The sequence below is a fragment of the Haplochromis burtoni genome, unplaced genomic scaffold (genome assembly GCF_018398535.1).
Source record: "Haplochromis burtoni strain Fernald_Lab_line unplaced genomic scaffold, NCSU_Asbu1 Contig_180, whole genome shotgun sequence".
Lineage (NCBI taxonomy): Eukaryota > Metazoa > Chordata > Actinopteri > Cichliformes > Cichlidae > Haplochromis > Haplochromis burtoni.
This window is the reverse complement of record NW_024582541.1, coordinates 957,847-974,219: the sequence shown is the minus strand read 5'-3', so window position 1 is coordinate 974,219 and position 16,373 is coordinate 957,847. Positions and strand designations below refer to the sequence as shown.

Here is a 16,373-nt window from a genome sequence, read left to right as displayed (position 1 = left end):
AGCGTCTCCTTTCAGGCCAGGATAGACGAATGTCACCGAGCAGTGACTAAGTTTGTGGTAAAAGGCTTGCACCCATTTACCACAGCAGATGCCCCGATTTTCGGTAAGTGAATGTGTTTAATTGTAGGCAGGGACATTACTGGATATTCTTGTGTAATTTCTACAGAATAATTTATGTTGTATTTTGTTATTGGTACAGACGAATATTTATTTTATTATTTTACATTTACAATTTTTTTTCCTGGGGACCCTGTGACACCCCATTGAAGAGCCGTAGGCTGTGGATCTCTTAAGATCTCACTATTGGGTTTGTAAGGCGATGTTACTCCTAAATTTCTATCTTGTTCAAAGAGAAGATATAAAACAAAGTTCTAAGCTAATCGACCTTAGTGTTCTCCTTTTTTAAAAAGAATCGATAAAGAATCGAATCGTTAAAAAGAATCGAAAATGGAAGCGGAATCGTGAAAATCTTATCAATACCCATCCCTACCCCCAAACCCAGGTTGATTTTCAGAAAAATCAAAGGATTGATTTTAAGTGTGCCGTATGTTCCCAAAAAACACGGTATTAACGACGGCCCGCTAGCATGCGCTACCAAAAAATGCTTTGTTGCGTATCTGACGGACGAAAGCTAAACCAGTTCCACACCACTGAAGTTGCAGCATTTTTGCAAACCGATTCTGGTTCATCCGTTTCATTCAACGATTCGCTTTCACCCTTCTCATTCTCCGTCGCCGCCATGCTTTTTCCGCCATGTGCGTATGAAAACAAAGGCACTGCGCATGCGCGTTTTACCCATATTCTATCACGATATTTCATTTTCTTATCGTTGCCCAACATTATACCGGTATTACCATGAACGGTATGATATGGCCCAGCCCTAACGCCTACTAATATTTTTTGATCATCCCTTATACCATCAGTTCAGCAGTTCTAAAACAGCTGCTGTTTCACATTTAGACATGGTTTTACATAGATCATGGCTTCAAATAGGTAACATTGCCATGCAAGGCAGGTTGTTAATTTCCTGTAGCCCATGTCTCTGTTATGTAAACTCTTCACATCCTACATCATTCAGTCATAATTTCTATTCATGAGGTGCAGCTTTAAAGCTCGCTGCTTTAATCTCGCTCTTTCATTTTACACTTTGGTCATTGTCATGAGACATTCTCTGCTCTGCGTTTGAAGAGCAGAGACCTTGAGGCAATTTGAGTTAGATGTGTTTTGATAGGAAAAGACCAACAAACTTTTAATGGCTTACAAATTATGTTATTAAGAGTGAAAAATGTGTTAGTAAGTAAATTCTGAAAAGAGTTTTCTTATTGGAAGAATTTCTTCTTGTATTTTTTTAATGTGTTACTGAAGAGCTGGTGAAAGAAAAACACTTTAAAATTTAAGAGATGTCCCTGAATGCTGCTTTTGCAATCGTGTTTAAACTGCACGTCAGTCTGAATATTATTCTCTGGTTCTCCTGCTACACGAGGCAGAAATGACATGTTTCTGTTACGTGTTCACTTTGCTTGTGACGATCGTGCTATCTTTCTAAGATTATTCTTGTTTGCTTTCGCTTCATCCTTGGTGTATACTTAACACCTAATGTGAGCCCTGTGGCCATATTAATATTTGCCACCTTATCGTCTCCTGCTGGCCTTTGACAGCTGGTAAAACTTAATCAGAAAGAGCCACTTTTTCCCCTCCATCTGTCTCTGCTGCTATTTTGGGGCTAATTGTCCAACCCAACTCTCATTTAAATGTAAATGGCCCTTGGCTGTCTTGGGTGGTCGATTTTTCTTCCCATCGATCGTAGCACTGATACGGTGTCATAGCAGCAGTTGGGGTGTGACAGCACAGAGAGTGTGTTTTATCTCATATCTGGAGTTGTAATGAAATGGAATTGAAGGTGAAGACACGAGTGTCAAGTAGTCTGTTCATTCCTGACCCTTCCTTGACTTCTGCTGGAGTAAAGCTGCACATCAACTTACTAACATGGTAATCACCCTGGATTTACCCTGAAATACAACCGCTCTGATGCACCCACCAAGGATAATTGCACTCTCTTCAGAAATGTTTGCAACTCCACAAAACAAACGTATTTTCACCAAAAACTCAGATCTTTTCACAGCCTCAATTAGCACCTGGTCCATTTTTTACAAAGGCTGTGTCACACTGTATCACACAAAGATGGCATCTTGCATACACTCATTATTTTACACTGACAATGGGTCAGATGAATGTGTGTCGTGACAAACATATAAAATGGTGCAGTTCTGATCAGCCCCACATCAGTTGAAGGGACATTGTTGTGTGTTTGACTCATCCATGACCCACCAGTGTTCTTAGTTAAGAAGTTTATCTGTTAAGATTGTTTGGTACGTGTAATGCAGTCATTCTGTACCCTTAGTAGGAAAAACAGGCTTAAAGCATAACGTTTCCACCTCTGTGCTTGACTGTGGACATGGCGTACTTTGGATCCCAACTAGGGAGGATCAGAAAGACGAATGTAACAACATTGTCATCCCCTATGTAGCCGGTGTATGGGAAAAAAACTCAGGAGAGTCTTCTCCAAGCATGACATCCCGGTGTACTTCAGGCCAAGCAACGAACTCGGACAAAAACTGGTTCATCCCAAAGACAAAAATCCTAAACACAAACTTAACAATGTGGTGTATGCTGTACAGTGCAGCGAGGAATGCCCAGACCTCTACATTGGAGAGACCAAACAGCCACTTCACAAGCGCATGGCACAACACAGAAGAGCCACCTCCACAGGACAAGACTCAGCAGTCCATCTGCATCTAAAGGACAAAGGTCACTCTTTGAGGATGCCAATGTTCACATTTTGGACAGAGAGGACAGATGGTTTGAAAGAGGAGTGAAAGAAGCCATCTATGTCCACTGTGAGCGACCATCTTTGAACAGAGGCGGGGGTTTACGACACCAACTGTCTGCCATCTATAATCCAGTTTTGAGATCCCTTCCCAGACGCCTTAACGCCCACTCACATCCTGGGCCATCTGACCTCAGGAAATCACATGATAGGGTGGGGCCAGGTTTCACAATGAGCTCACCCGAAACCCTGGCTGATTGTGACCTACACCCGTTTTCACACCTTGGCTCGTGTGATTAGGTAGAGGATCATTAGGGGGTCTATGTCTCTCTTGGGGGGACACTCCCACAGGGTTTAAATCTGGGACTCTCCACCATTTGACCTAAGAACCAAAGAAGGTTCTTGGATGAGAGGTGAAACGTCTGTCTTCAAGCAACTTAAAGAAGTCCAGATGCTTTTCTTTCCAAGCTCTTTAGACTACTTTGGATCATGGAACATTTCTCTTTCTCCAAACGTGGCGGGTCAAGTTGCTGCCAAACAGCTCGATTTTGGTGCATTAGTGCATGAATTCTAACTGCAGATCTCCATAGCTCCTGTAAATTATTTAGAAGTCAGCAAACTTGTGCCTTTTTGAGCAGGAGACCCTGCAGGTGTGTTACCAGTTGTGGACCACCTGCCTTCAGATTGTTAACAAGCTCCCATCGTGTAGTTTTAAGCTAATTTACCTCCTTTCTCATGATCATCCTCACCCCATCAAAGAAGATCGATGGTCATTTTGTTTCTTAAAGTTTTTGAATAATCGCAACAACAGCTCTCACCTTGTTTTTTTTCTTTCAAAAATGACCTGGCTGTGTCTCTAATAAAACACTACTCTGCTTCACTTCAGCAGTATCAGGTAATGTTCATATGTTGATTCATGGTTTTTCTTCAGTTTTTGATTTATTGCAGAATATTTTATTGAATTTAAATTTTAATCATCAAGTAAACATTTGCACTTCTTTGAATCGGTGTCTGGAAATAATTGTCAATAAATGTGTCAGAATGTCAAATTCGTAACTCAATGTTTCGAGATAGGTGGAACCTGTCCTATTTAAAACTGGTGTTTAAGCCGTGCTGTTCTCTTTGCTTTCTGTGCAGTCATTGTAAGATGCACGCTAAACCATTTTCTTTTTTTCAAAGTTGTGGATTCCTTCAAGTCTAGAAAGCCAGTTAGATATTCTAACTAGCGTCTACGTTTAACTACATTCAATGGAGTGTAAATTATTTTTCACATGACTTTAAATACTAGGGGATTTTAAGCATCTTCAAACTCACTACTTTGGTTTTCAGACCTGCAAAATCCTTTTGAAACTTCAGCAGCGTTTGCTGTGAGCTTCTGTTACAGTAACAGTGTATAAGCAACAATTGGCTTTTACTATTAACAGATGTGTGCTAGGTGTGTTGCCTGGCATTGTAAATCTCAGTAATATGTTAACTTTTCAGATTTACAGTGTATGTTAGTAAAATGTGTTTAAATGTTAGCCAAAAATAACATCTTACATAACACGATTCTAACTTCAGGCAGCTTCTCAGTCCCCATGGTTACACTATATTTCCATTTCACACTCTTCTCTAATTGGAGAACACAGGCGTTCGGGCACACGCACACAAAGAGACAAATGTTCATGAATTGTTAAAGTTTCCTATTGTAGAACTCGATTGGAAACACTTACGAGCGCTTTGTGAACGATGCCGGTTTGACGTCGTTTCAGGGATTCATAAAACTCTTAGCAGCTTACTTTTGTTCTCTCTTTGAAGTGAGAGGACTCTTGCTGTGAAATAAGAGAGGCAGCCGTTTCTTGTTCCCTCTCAGCTTACCTTCAGATGATATATTAAGGTTTTGAGATCAGGCGCTTTCACGTTAGCACTGCTATTAGTTGTTCTGCAGAAACGGGCAACAGTTCACTTCCCATGAATAAAGCTTGCTGCTGCTCAAAGCGGCATCGTTTTGACTTGTATTTGAGTGATTACAGATACGATGGGGGGAGTGGGAGGGAGGACCTGGCAGCAGGTAATCTTTGAGAGACGTAAAGACAAAGCTCTTCTTTTTCCACATGAGCTGCTGACACAGTGGGCACAAACAGGTGGCTGCCATCCTGCTGTGGGAGAAGCTGTGTGGTGTATACACAAAGGAACTTCACAATGAGTTTATGCAGAAAGTAACAAATCCGCCTGCCTGTAAAGAACATGCAGGTGGGATATTTTACCTAATGCTTTATGTGTGAAACTGCAGTGAGTAGATCCAAACTGTGCCTCAGAGCCTGGGGACCTCACGTGGAGCCAAAATGTACAGAAAGAGAGCTGCTGCTGCTTCTTTTACAGTGTGATGGATAAAACCTTCAGGGATATGATTCATGAAGTGATATGCATTGAATGCATGCGTGAACGGTTCCACAGCTGTAAATGCTTTTTGGAGCTTTTAAAATCAGTGTTGAGTAAGAATCCATACTAGAGCAGGGCGATATGGCCAAAAATATTTATCACGATATATATTTGAAAATTTGCGATAACGATATAACTGACGATATAATTGATGCGAGACAAAATACAACTCCACAACATTACTAGCGCAAAAAGACAACCTTCCATTTATTTTCACTTAAACAAGAAGCTGGTTTTTATGTACATTAAAGCTTTATAAAAATTTAACAGTGCAAATGCAAATTCCTTGCTGAAAGTTTAACCAAAAGGCATTTCCAGTAGAAATGGGCTGACATATCCTGAGCATAACCATGTATAATATCCACTGAAGTTAAAAAGAGGTGCTTTGCAACATTAAACTGCAGTGTGCAGTACGTATTTTTCGGACCATAAGGTGCACGGATTATAAGGCACATTAAGCGAAACAAAGCAGTCAGATAAATCAAACTTTATTAAACTCATTCTTCTTGCTTCCTCCACTTCTGTACCATTGATTCATTAATGTTGAATTCTCTGGCAGCTGCTCTATTCCCATGTTGTTGCAGTATATTAATGACTAACCTCGTATTGTGGATGGATTATCTCAGTTGTTCTCCTGACTGAAGTTTGGTCCGTTTACAGCATCCTGCCATGCGATTGCATTTGTCTCTAACCATGAGGAACCTTCACGTTAACTTTTATAAGTGGAAAAGTGTTAGTGTTCGTCCTCCAGCTTCACCGTTTATGTTATGCTAACATAGCTGTGTCGCTAGCGATCACGTAGCACATCATTATATACCAGCTAGCCCAACTTCAGTAACCCTACAAACGTCACTGCTGTTTAGTTTCCTGTCTTCATTTATGTTGGAAGTGATAGCAGAGCTGTACGTTTGATTTTTTTCAGAAATCTCTCAGTCAGAACATGCTATATCATGCTTAGGTAACTAGCGAAACTAGCGAGCTAACTTCCGCTAGCTTCCTGCTAACTTCTAACTCCGTTAAATGTAATACATTTTGTTTTCATGGATGCCTGGAAGTTAAACTTCATAGTTACACCTGGTAAAGCAGCAATGCTGATCGTTTTATTAAAGATGAAAGAATTTAGACAGTTTTTAACTCTCAGTGATGCTGCAGTGTTCGTTTGACCTGAAGCATACGGAGTTTAGGACCCAGATTACTCCCAGATTTAAGAGCATCTTAGTCCGACAAATACGACAATAACGACGGCCGCTTGCATGTTCTGCAAAAAAATGTGCTTTGTCGTGTATCTGACGGACAAACACCAAACCAGTTCCACATCACTGAAGTTGCACCATTTTTACAAACCAATTCTGGTTCATCTGTTTCACTCAACAATCGGCCATGTGCGTATGAAAACAAAGGCACTGCGCATGCGCGTTTTACTCATATTCTATCGCGATATTTCATTTTCCTATCGTTGCCTAACATTATACCGGTATTACCGTGAACGGTATAATATGGCCCAGCCCTAATCCATACAATAACTTTGGGAATCCACGGAGTGACGCTCCATAGGCAGACCGGAGCTTTAGGTTAGTGCTTTTCAAACGTTTTGTCGCGGAGGTACAACAAAGAAAAAGCCAAAGGCATGCTGTCTGTTCTTTTTGTTGTATTGTGAAGGTATTTTGGGAACACATTTGTGACATGTGAAACCAGCAGCATTAGCTAGGCTTGTATGATAGGGTTCTCCCTCTTTTCTTTAGATATATAGCGATTGTGCTGTGCTAGTTGTTAGTTTTGGATGATAAAGTAATTCATTCTGCCCGTCTTGAATTTTTGATGCTTGTGTCGGGAATGTGGTGTTTTGCACTGTGATACTTTCCAGCATATGGCTGCTGGGGCTCTCTTTAAGAGTACAGAATTGGCCTCTGCACTGGCAGTAATAATGTCTATGTGTTACAGAATCAGGAGCCACACCATTTAGGAACAATTGTGTTCGAAAACCTTTCAAATGTGCATATAAAAACTGTAATGCACTCGAGGCAAGCTCCAAAAACAGTAGTTTGTACCTCCTTACCATCGCCATTAAAATGAAACCAAACTGACATAACTGATCCTTTTTTTTGTTGTTTTTTTTGTCATATTGATAAATTAATTTTTTCACACAGGCTGCTGGTCAGTTTGTAGTCCTCTGTTGGGGCGAGGATCAGAATCAGAATATAATTGATTAATCTTAGATAGACTGATAGGTCTACAGCGCTGTTTCTCAAGGACAAACAAAGGAGAAAAAATGTTTTACTAAGCGCAGTGTCACTCCTCCGTTCTTCTTTTTCTTTCTAGCTGCTCCCTTTAGGAGTCGCCATAGTGAACACTGCACTAGCTCTAATTCAAAAATCAAGCCAGCAGTCAGAAATATTCTGCTTGTGTTTTTTACCCGTCAGCTCATGATGATGGAGCGGTGCTGCTGCTCCACGTGAACACATTAAATTTTAAAGCGTGCAGAACTTTGGGAATGAACTTGTGACACGTGTGTGTTGTGAGTGTTGGTTGAATATGGAGATGAGACATGAAATTATATTATTCAGCTCTCAACTCGTGCTTTCCTCCTCTCTCCCTGTCTGCCAGGTGACCTATGGCTCTTTCGACTACACCTCCCTCCTGTACCTGTCTGACTACGGCTCTGACTTCACTGGAGGTAGATTTGTCTTCATGGACCAGAATGGCAACCGGACTGTGGAACCACGGACAGGTATTAGAAGCTGAATCTACCTAACTCTTTTTTAGCTTTAAGCCTTTTTTTAATGCTTGACCTGCTTAAAGACAGGATGGTGTAAACGCAGGCTGTCGACGTTAACACCTGATAGCTGCTTTTGTTCTCATAAGCCTAAAAGTTAAAGTAAATGATGTGAGACAGATAAATGATTTCATTATAACAGCAGAGGTTAAAATTATAATTGCTGAGCTGCATTAGGGAGCCTGGAGGTGGGTTTAGCACACTAATATGTGCAGCAAAGTGGGCGTAATCCTCTGTAAGTGGGTAATCAGCAGCACAGACTGTAGCACAGTGCGCATGCAGGGGATTTGTTTTTTTTATTGAGCTTTTAGGACCTAAAAAGTTAGAAGTAACTACACGTGGTCTTTTTTTAGTAAGTAACGTGATCTGTCTGTGTCAACACTTCACATTAAGGAAAAGAAATGGGCAACACTATAAGCAAATGAACACCTTGAAGACTGAAGCAGAAAAGCCTAGAGGGGCATCTGCTTTTCAGACATTTTAAAGTGGAGGAGGAGTCCTCAGGGGGAGCATGCAGGAAATGTGGAAAGTTTCCAAGCTGGTCACTTTAAAGGAATGTGACACAGCATGTAAACCTGTTTTATTTATATACTGAATTGGATGATATTGAAAGTGAGCAATAAATTGTTCTTCCTGTTTAACATATGGCACACCATGCTTTATAAAGAGTGATTGGATTCTTTTTCTAGTTATAGATCTAACATGGCTTTTTAAAAAAATCACATTTATTTAATTATTTCTGTCGTCCATTAAGTCTAAATGTAATGTCTGCGCTTTCTGGGGTGAAATACTGGTTACCTCACATTTTACTCTGTCAATACTTAATAGAGGCTCTCCAATATACAGACACACTTAAGATACTTGCTTTTAAGTAGAGAGTAAAGATGTAAGACAGAAGTAATTATCAAATATCAATAAGGAATTATTATTAAATAGATAATAACTGAGTCGTTGGTAATGTGCACCTTTTTTTTACTTTTCCTTATTTTTGTCATATTAAAATTGTGGATGCTTCCAGGCAGAGTGAGCAGCATCCACCTGCCACACTGACAGCTTTAAGATGAAGCACAGTTTACAGGGGGCACATATACTAAAACAAATAGCAAATATCTCCTGTCTTCTGTAATATATGCACTGTTGCACAGCCAGCAGACACGGAGCGCTGTTAAATGATCCTTTTTTGGTTTCTTTATCGGAAAAAGTTTGGCTTAAAGGGAGAGGAGCTGAAACGGCTCATTTCAGGGGATGGATCAACTGAGGGGCCATCTATCATATAAATAAAATGATCTGATTAAGTTATGTGGAGTCCAGGGATAAAAATATGAAGCTTTAGGAAGAATAATAGGACCACTTCAATCATTTATTATCCACAAATCTGTCCACATGATTTGTAACTAAGCGTAACTAAGCGCTCCATCAGGACTAAAACGTGTGTAAATAAGAAAAACTGAACAGATGACAGCAGCAGTTTGTTTTCTTAAACTGAACTAAGAAGAGGAAAAAATATGAGAACACTTTGCTGACGTTTGTTTTTTGGAAACTGGTTTTTGGTAATAAAAGGCAGCAAGTCAAAATATTAGGGATATCCACTCTCACTGGGGAGCTCTTATGGTGACTTCATGTTTTAAATTTTGTAGGTTGAGCATTCGTCACTGTAACAGTAGATATATCACAGAAAATAAAGAAAACTATACAGGGAGTGCAGAATTATTAGGCAAGTTGTATTTTTGAGGAATAATTTTCTTATTGAACAACAACCATGTTCTCAATGAACCCAAAAAACTCATTAATATCAAAGCTGAATGTTTTTGGAAGTAGTTTTTAGTTTGTTTTTAGTTTTAGCTATTTTAGGGGGATATCTGTGTGTGCAGGTGACTATTACTGTGCATAATTATTAGGCAACTTAACAAAAAACAAATATATACCCATTTCAATTATTTATTTTTACCAGTGAAACCAATATAACATCTCCACATTCACAAATATACATTTCTGACATTCAAAAACAAAACAAAAACAAATCAGCGACCAATATAGCCACCTTTCTTTGCAAGGACACTCAAAAGCCTGCCATCCATGGATTCTGTCAGTGTTTTGATCTGTTCACCATCAACATTGCGTGCAGCAGCAACCACAGCCTCCCAGACACTGTTCAGAGAGGTGTACTGTTTTCCCTCCTTGTAAATCTCACATTTGATGATGGACCACAGGTTCTCAATGGGGTTCAGATCAGGTGAACAAGGAGGCCATGTCATTAGTTTTTCTTCTTTTATACCCTTTCTTGCCAGCCACGCTGTGGAGTACTTGGACGCGTGTGATGGAGCATTGTCCTGCATGAAAATCATGTTTTTCTTGAAGGATGCAGACTTCTTCCTGTACCACTGCTTGAAGAAGGTGTCTTCCAGAAACTGGCAGTAGGACTGGGAGTTGAGCTTGACTCCATCCTCAACCCGAAAAAGCCCCACAAGCTCATCTTTGATGATACCAGCCCAAACCAGTACTCCACCTCCACCTTGCTGGCGTCTGAGTCGGACTGGAGCTCTCTGCCCTTTACCAATCCAGCCACGGGCCCATCCATCTGGCCCATCAAGACTCACTCTCATTTCATCAGTCCATAAAACCTTAGAAAAACCAGTCTTGAGATATTTCTTGGCCCAGTCTTGACGTTTCAGCTTGTGTGTCTTGTTCAGTGGTGGTCGTCTTTCAGCCTTTCTTACCTTGGCCATGTCTCTGAGTATTGCACACCTTGTGCTTTTGGGCACTCCAGTGATGTTGCAGCTCTGAAATATGGCCAAACTGGTGGCAAGTGGCATCTTGGCAGCTGCACGCTTGACTTTTCTCAGTTCATGGGCAGTTATTTTGCGCCTTGGTTTTTCCACACGCTTCTTGCGACCCTGTTGACTATTTTGAATGAAACGCTTGATTGTTCGATGATCACGCTTCAGGAGCTTTGCAATTTTGAGACTGCTGCATCCCTCTGCAAGATATCTCACTATTTTTGACTTTTCTGAGCCTGTCAAGTCCTTCTTTTGACCCATTTTGCCAAAGGAAAGGACGTTGCCTAATAATTATGCACACCTGATATAGGGTGTTGATGTCATTAGACCACACCCCTTCTCATTACAGAGATGCACATCACCTAATATGCTTAATTGGTAGTAGGCTTTCGAGCCTATACAGCTTGGAGTAAGACAACATGCATGAAGAGGATGATGTGGACAAAATACTCATTTGCCTAATAATTCTGCACTCCCTGTAATAGCTCCCCTTCAGTGTAAAAAGGTCGTCACTGAAGAAAATTTGAAAGATGAACTCAAAAGCTTTGTGTGTCGTATAGTCTGCTGATCGTGGAGGCCTCACTGTGGGGGAAGAGAAGAGGTGATGCTCCAAAGTGTCATGGTTTGTAATATTTGTGTGACCTAGTTTTTGTGCAAAAAACTCGGGGCAGCTTCCTTCTCGGCTCATATTCCCCTGCGTACGGCGTTACTCCTGAACGATTCTGTATGGGAAACATCGCCTGAGGCGTTTTCCTTCTGACAGCAAACCATCCCAGACTGCCTCCGCTCACCTTGTCCCTTCTTGAACTTCTTTCTTCACCGCTTTTCGCTCTCTCCCTTTATCTCCCCCACTGTCCATCATCTCGTGCCACCAAGTCTTCTGCCACTTTTAATCAAAAACAATTCAGAAAAATGATATTTTACTACTTCTCTTACCTTAAATGCTTTTTTTTTTTGTGCCTTTTTTTCACCTCCATTTAATCTCTGCTACCACTCTCGCTCATGTGTCATACTCGGTGAGCTGCAGTGAAGGATCCTGGGCTGCTGACACTGTCTTGGACATCGACTGAAGGACGTATGATAATAAAGAGTGACTGCAGCGTGTCTGCCTCCTAGTCTCCTGTGACGGGTTTTGGTGAATAGCTCAGCCGTCTTGTATCGGCGAGGTGAGAATAACCTCCAGACAGCAAAGAGGGCGACATGAGCAGGAATTTTAAACCCAGTGAACATTGCAAGAGGAAGAGGAAGGTGGGGAAGAGGGTCATGGAAAAGTGAACTAGGAAAAGTACAGTCTGTCCCTTTGATAGATTTTTAAATGCTTGAATCTGTAAAGCTGGTAAATCCTAACCTGCTATGTGTGTGCGTCGAGTAGTAGACATGATACAGGCTCATTCATTATGCATCAACATCCCATCATTTTATTTTCTCCACTAAAATCCACCATCAGCTCATCAAGAAACTGTTTGGGATGGATCCCAGGTAGTTCACTGACATGTTTTGACTTGATAAGAGTCTGATCCTCATATCTGGATGGATGATTAGTTTGCCGAGATAATCATGTCTCTTCGAGGCGACTGCAATGAACAAGGTGTAATTATAACACCAGGAAGACAATCAGGACTTTGCTGTCAGAGAGCGCAACAGTCAAGGATGTAATGACAACGAGCAGTAGGGGGACAGAGGTGGAGGTGTTCAGACTGCAGAGGAAAAAGTGGAGGATTAGATGAGATGATGGATAGATTTGTGGAATGTGAAAAGCGCCACCGATAGGGCAAGAAGGTAGGTCAGACACAGAAAATGGCTGGGAGACAGATAAAGAGTAAATACAGTGTGTGATAGCGGGAGAGATATGGTGTTTGGCTGGGAATGGCAGATACAAACAGGGTAATAAAAGGACAGAGCGAAAAAGATACGTCTACCAGTTAGAGGAGCCAGCAGCAGTTAACCTGACTGCTTGGATAACCACGGGGGAATTAGATAACCTCAGCTGGGCAGACACCTTAAAACGGCCGGTCTGACCTTGCCCGCTGTGCTTGTACAGACACACACAGTGTATGGAGTGAAAATATGTGCATTAATCTCTCACTCTGAGAAGGTGTGTTGTTTTAAAGACGCTGCTAGTGTGTGTGGGCGAAATCATACGATCGATACGATGCCTTCAATGTTAGTCAGAAATGACCGTATATGGAAGATCAGCTTGCAGTGTTACAGGAAGTTGTAGGATTCTGCAGGTAGTTTAATTAAAGGCACAGGAAGCACAGCGTGACGCCGACTGGCTACTTAAATGTACCTACTACACAACTGCCATAAAGGGCAAGGACACTAAAACCATTTTTTTTGCCAGGGTTTAAACATATATGCCCATAGCTGGGCACTTGGGGATCAACTTCCTTTTGTATGCAGCCTCAAGTGGCCACTGGAACTTAATTTAAAATCCTTCTCCTAACATTCAAGGTCTTTAATATACAGACCTCATCTTATTTTAATGACCTCACAGTACCGTGTCATCCCAGTAGAGCAGTTCGCTCTCATACTGTTGGCTTACTTGTGGTTCCGAGGATATTTAAAGCCTTCAGCTTTCAGGCCCCTCTTCTGTGCTGCCAGTTTGGATTCGGGAGACAGACACCCTCTGTACGTTTAAGATTAGGCTTCAAACTTTCCTTGTCGATAAAGCTTATAGTTAGGGCGACACTAAATCCTCCCTTTGTTATGCTGCAATAGGCGTAGGCTGCTGGGAGCTTCACTAAGCGTTTCTTCTTCACCCACATTTTACTTTCTCCATCCACTGTGCGTTTACGCACCACTCTGCATTTAATCATTAGTTATTATCAATCTCTGGCTCTATACCAGAGCGTGTCTTTTGTCCAGTCTTCCTCCCCTCACTCCCAGCAGCAGATGACTGCCTTTCCCTGAGCCTGGGTTCATCGGAAGTTTCTTCCTGTTCAAAGGGAGTTTTTCCTTTTCACTGTCGCCAAGTGCTCGTTCATAGCGAGTCTTTGATTGTTGTATTATTGTAAGGTTTTTATCTTACAATATAAAGCGACTGTTGTTGTGAATTGGCAATATATAACTATTACTGAATTGAATTGAACTGAACTGAAGAAACTGTAGACTTTTAGCATGTCTGCACTCGGTTGATTTTTCATCCCTGGAGGCTGCCACTTGGTTAAAGTGAGAATTGTTTATAGAATTAAGAGGTAAAAGAGTCCTTGAATTTTGTATAAAATTTGGTTCCTCATGTTTCATCACAGACAGAATGATTAACATTAACGTGACAGTGGCTGGATCCCACACTTCTCATTTCTGTAGCTGTTTGTTAGACTCCTGTCTAATGCTCATTTCTTTTCAATGACAAACAGATTTTGTGTTAAGATGCTTTCATGCCTGCCGCACTGCCCTACAGTTTTCTACAGGTGGATGTGAGAAAGCAAGTTAGCTTTTAGCCTCCCAGCTCTGGAATCCAAAGTCTGTGTGGATTAAGACTGCAGAGATGTGAGAATAGCACAACAAGAGAATTCAGTAATTGTTTGTGCATTGTGCGTCACGCGTCCTGCTGCATACCCTCCACTTGTCTAGTCAGAGCTCGCCTGAAGAGGATTTTCTCCTTCTTGTTCTACAAATGACGGGAAACAGCTTTGGATGACATCTGTACTTGATTCTTGTGAAATCATTTATGACTTTAGTATCGAGTGTAAGCCTGTATAAATGTATTGAGAGCTCGACAGAGTTCCATGCATTTTCTTCCCATTTAGTTTGCGGTGCGTTGAAGCCTATCCTGGCTGTCACTGGATGGGAGCTGAAGTGAAGCCTGGACAGGTTGTCAGTCTATCACACAGCTAACACACACCGACAGACAGCCAGTGGTGAGACGCCCAAATGCTACTGAAAATGTCCAGAATAATTTCACACTGAATAAAACAAGAACATTTTGCAGCTCTGTTCTTGTCTGAAGCTCACGGTGCTAACACTCTCAGAGTCATAATGCTAATAAGATGATGTTTAGCAGATATACATTTTCCAGCACTCGCCCATCTTAAGCTGTATCCAGTTATCGTTAAAAGAAAAGAGTGAAACGGATCCACTTAAGCTGCTCTTTAGACTGACGCATGGTGACAAATGGAAAGCGACCACACTCCTTTCAGCCTTCTCAAGGGTTTTAAATTGAAGTCAGTCACAATGTAATCCAGGTAATTGCATCTGGGAGCACATTTTTCTGTCCTGTCTGCTCAAGCTTAGCGTGATCTATCTTTATCTTACTTTTATCCCTTTCATCTCTGGTTACACCAAACACCCTCTTTAATTCTTCCCCAGCTGATTAATTATAAGGCTGTGGGAGTAATAAATTGACTGGACATTGTGTCAGTGTGCCGCGCACCTTGTGACTGTGCCGGCAGTGTAAAGAGGCGTTTCGCTTCAGCAGGCGATTTTGTTATCGGCACTGGATGAGTCATGCGTCGTTTAGCATCTTGTTAGAATTGTGCACTCATCCCGGTTGGGTCTGTGAAGTTCAAGAGCTCATTAAGTGCTAATCAGCAGCATGTGGCTGTTTTTTATTATTAAAAACAAAAACAGTCTGGTGGCGTTGCTTGAAGCATTTCGTGCTGATCACTATTACGCATCGTAGTACCTCTGTGATGATATTAATTGGATCTTCTTATTAGCAGGTCCAAGAGAGACGGCAGTGTTTCTGCAGGTTTTTTCTCCTACTGTCTCAAGTGTTATGACATACTTTTTTTTCTGTTCACTTCCCGTTGATGGCGTTTACATTTATCTAGAAGACATTTTTGTACGTGGTCGTTGTTTCTCTGAATGTTTAACCGTGTTTGATTCTCAAGGCAAATTCGTTCATTTGAATGATACACAACAAAAGAAAAAAATTCATCATGGTGCACATAGTCACTCCAAAATGCAGATTCACTGTGATGTTAAAAAATAAACGTGTATTCAGGGAAAATGTTTGACTTTCCACGCCCTTATATGGCATCAAACTTTTGATCCTAATAATTGGATACCCACAGATAACGGAGAATTTCCTAAATACAGTCAAAGTAAGAATCACCTAAAAAAAAAAACATTTTACAAACTATTAGTAGAACTAAATCTTATGTGGAAATTTTAACAGTTTATTACTGTATTTTTAGGGGTGGGTTTCAATAATCGATTTATCGATTAAAATCGGTTTTAGTTTGAATAAAGCGATATCGATTCATTAAAATCCTGAATCGATTTTTAAATATAAATGTATTTTGCCAGAAACCCAAAATCTCAGGTTAAACCTCACAAAACTATTTCACCAACCACCAAACAACTAAAACAGCAAACGAGAGCAGGTGAACGGATTCTGCAAAAAGAAATAAACGCAAAGCGCGAACTCGACACATCAGAATCAGTGAGCTGTCGGCTTTTTCACCCGACGGCATGTACACGGACACACCACCGGGGCTGATTCTGAAGCGGCGGATCAGCGCTTTGTGTTTACGTCTTTTTTTGCACTAGATTCTGAAGCTGCAGGTTTAATCACTCTCCAACCAAAATTGACTGAACCAGCAGCAAAAGAAGATCAAATCTAAGCTTC

At 41.0% G+C, this 16,373-nt stretch overlaps 1 protein-coding gene across 1 annotated transcript in view; it reads left to right on the top strand.

Annotated features, from left to right (window-relative positions):
* Positions 1 to 16,373, top strand: part of uts2r2 (urotensin-2 receptor 2) — a 37,218-nt gene that overhangs the window by 11,899 nt on the left and 8,946 nt on the right. Inside the window, exon 8 of the mRNA XM_005934375.3 lies at positions 7,853 to 7,976. Within this exon, the coding sequence (XP_005934437.1) occupies positions 7,853 to 7,976 (124 nt within the window). The remainder of the gene's footprint in view (positions 1 to 7,852; positions 7,977 to 16,373) is intronic.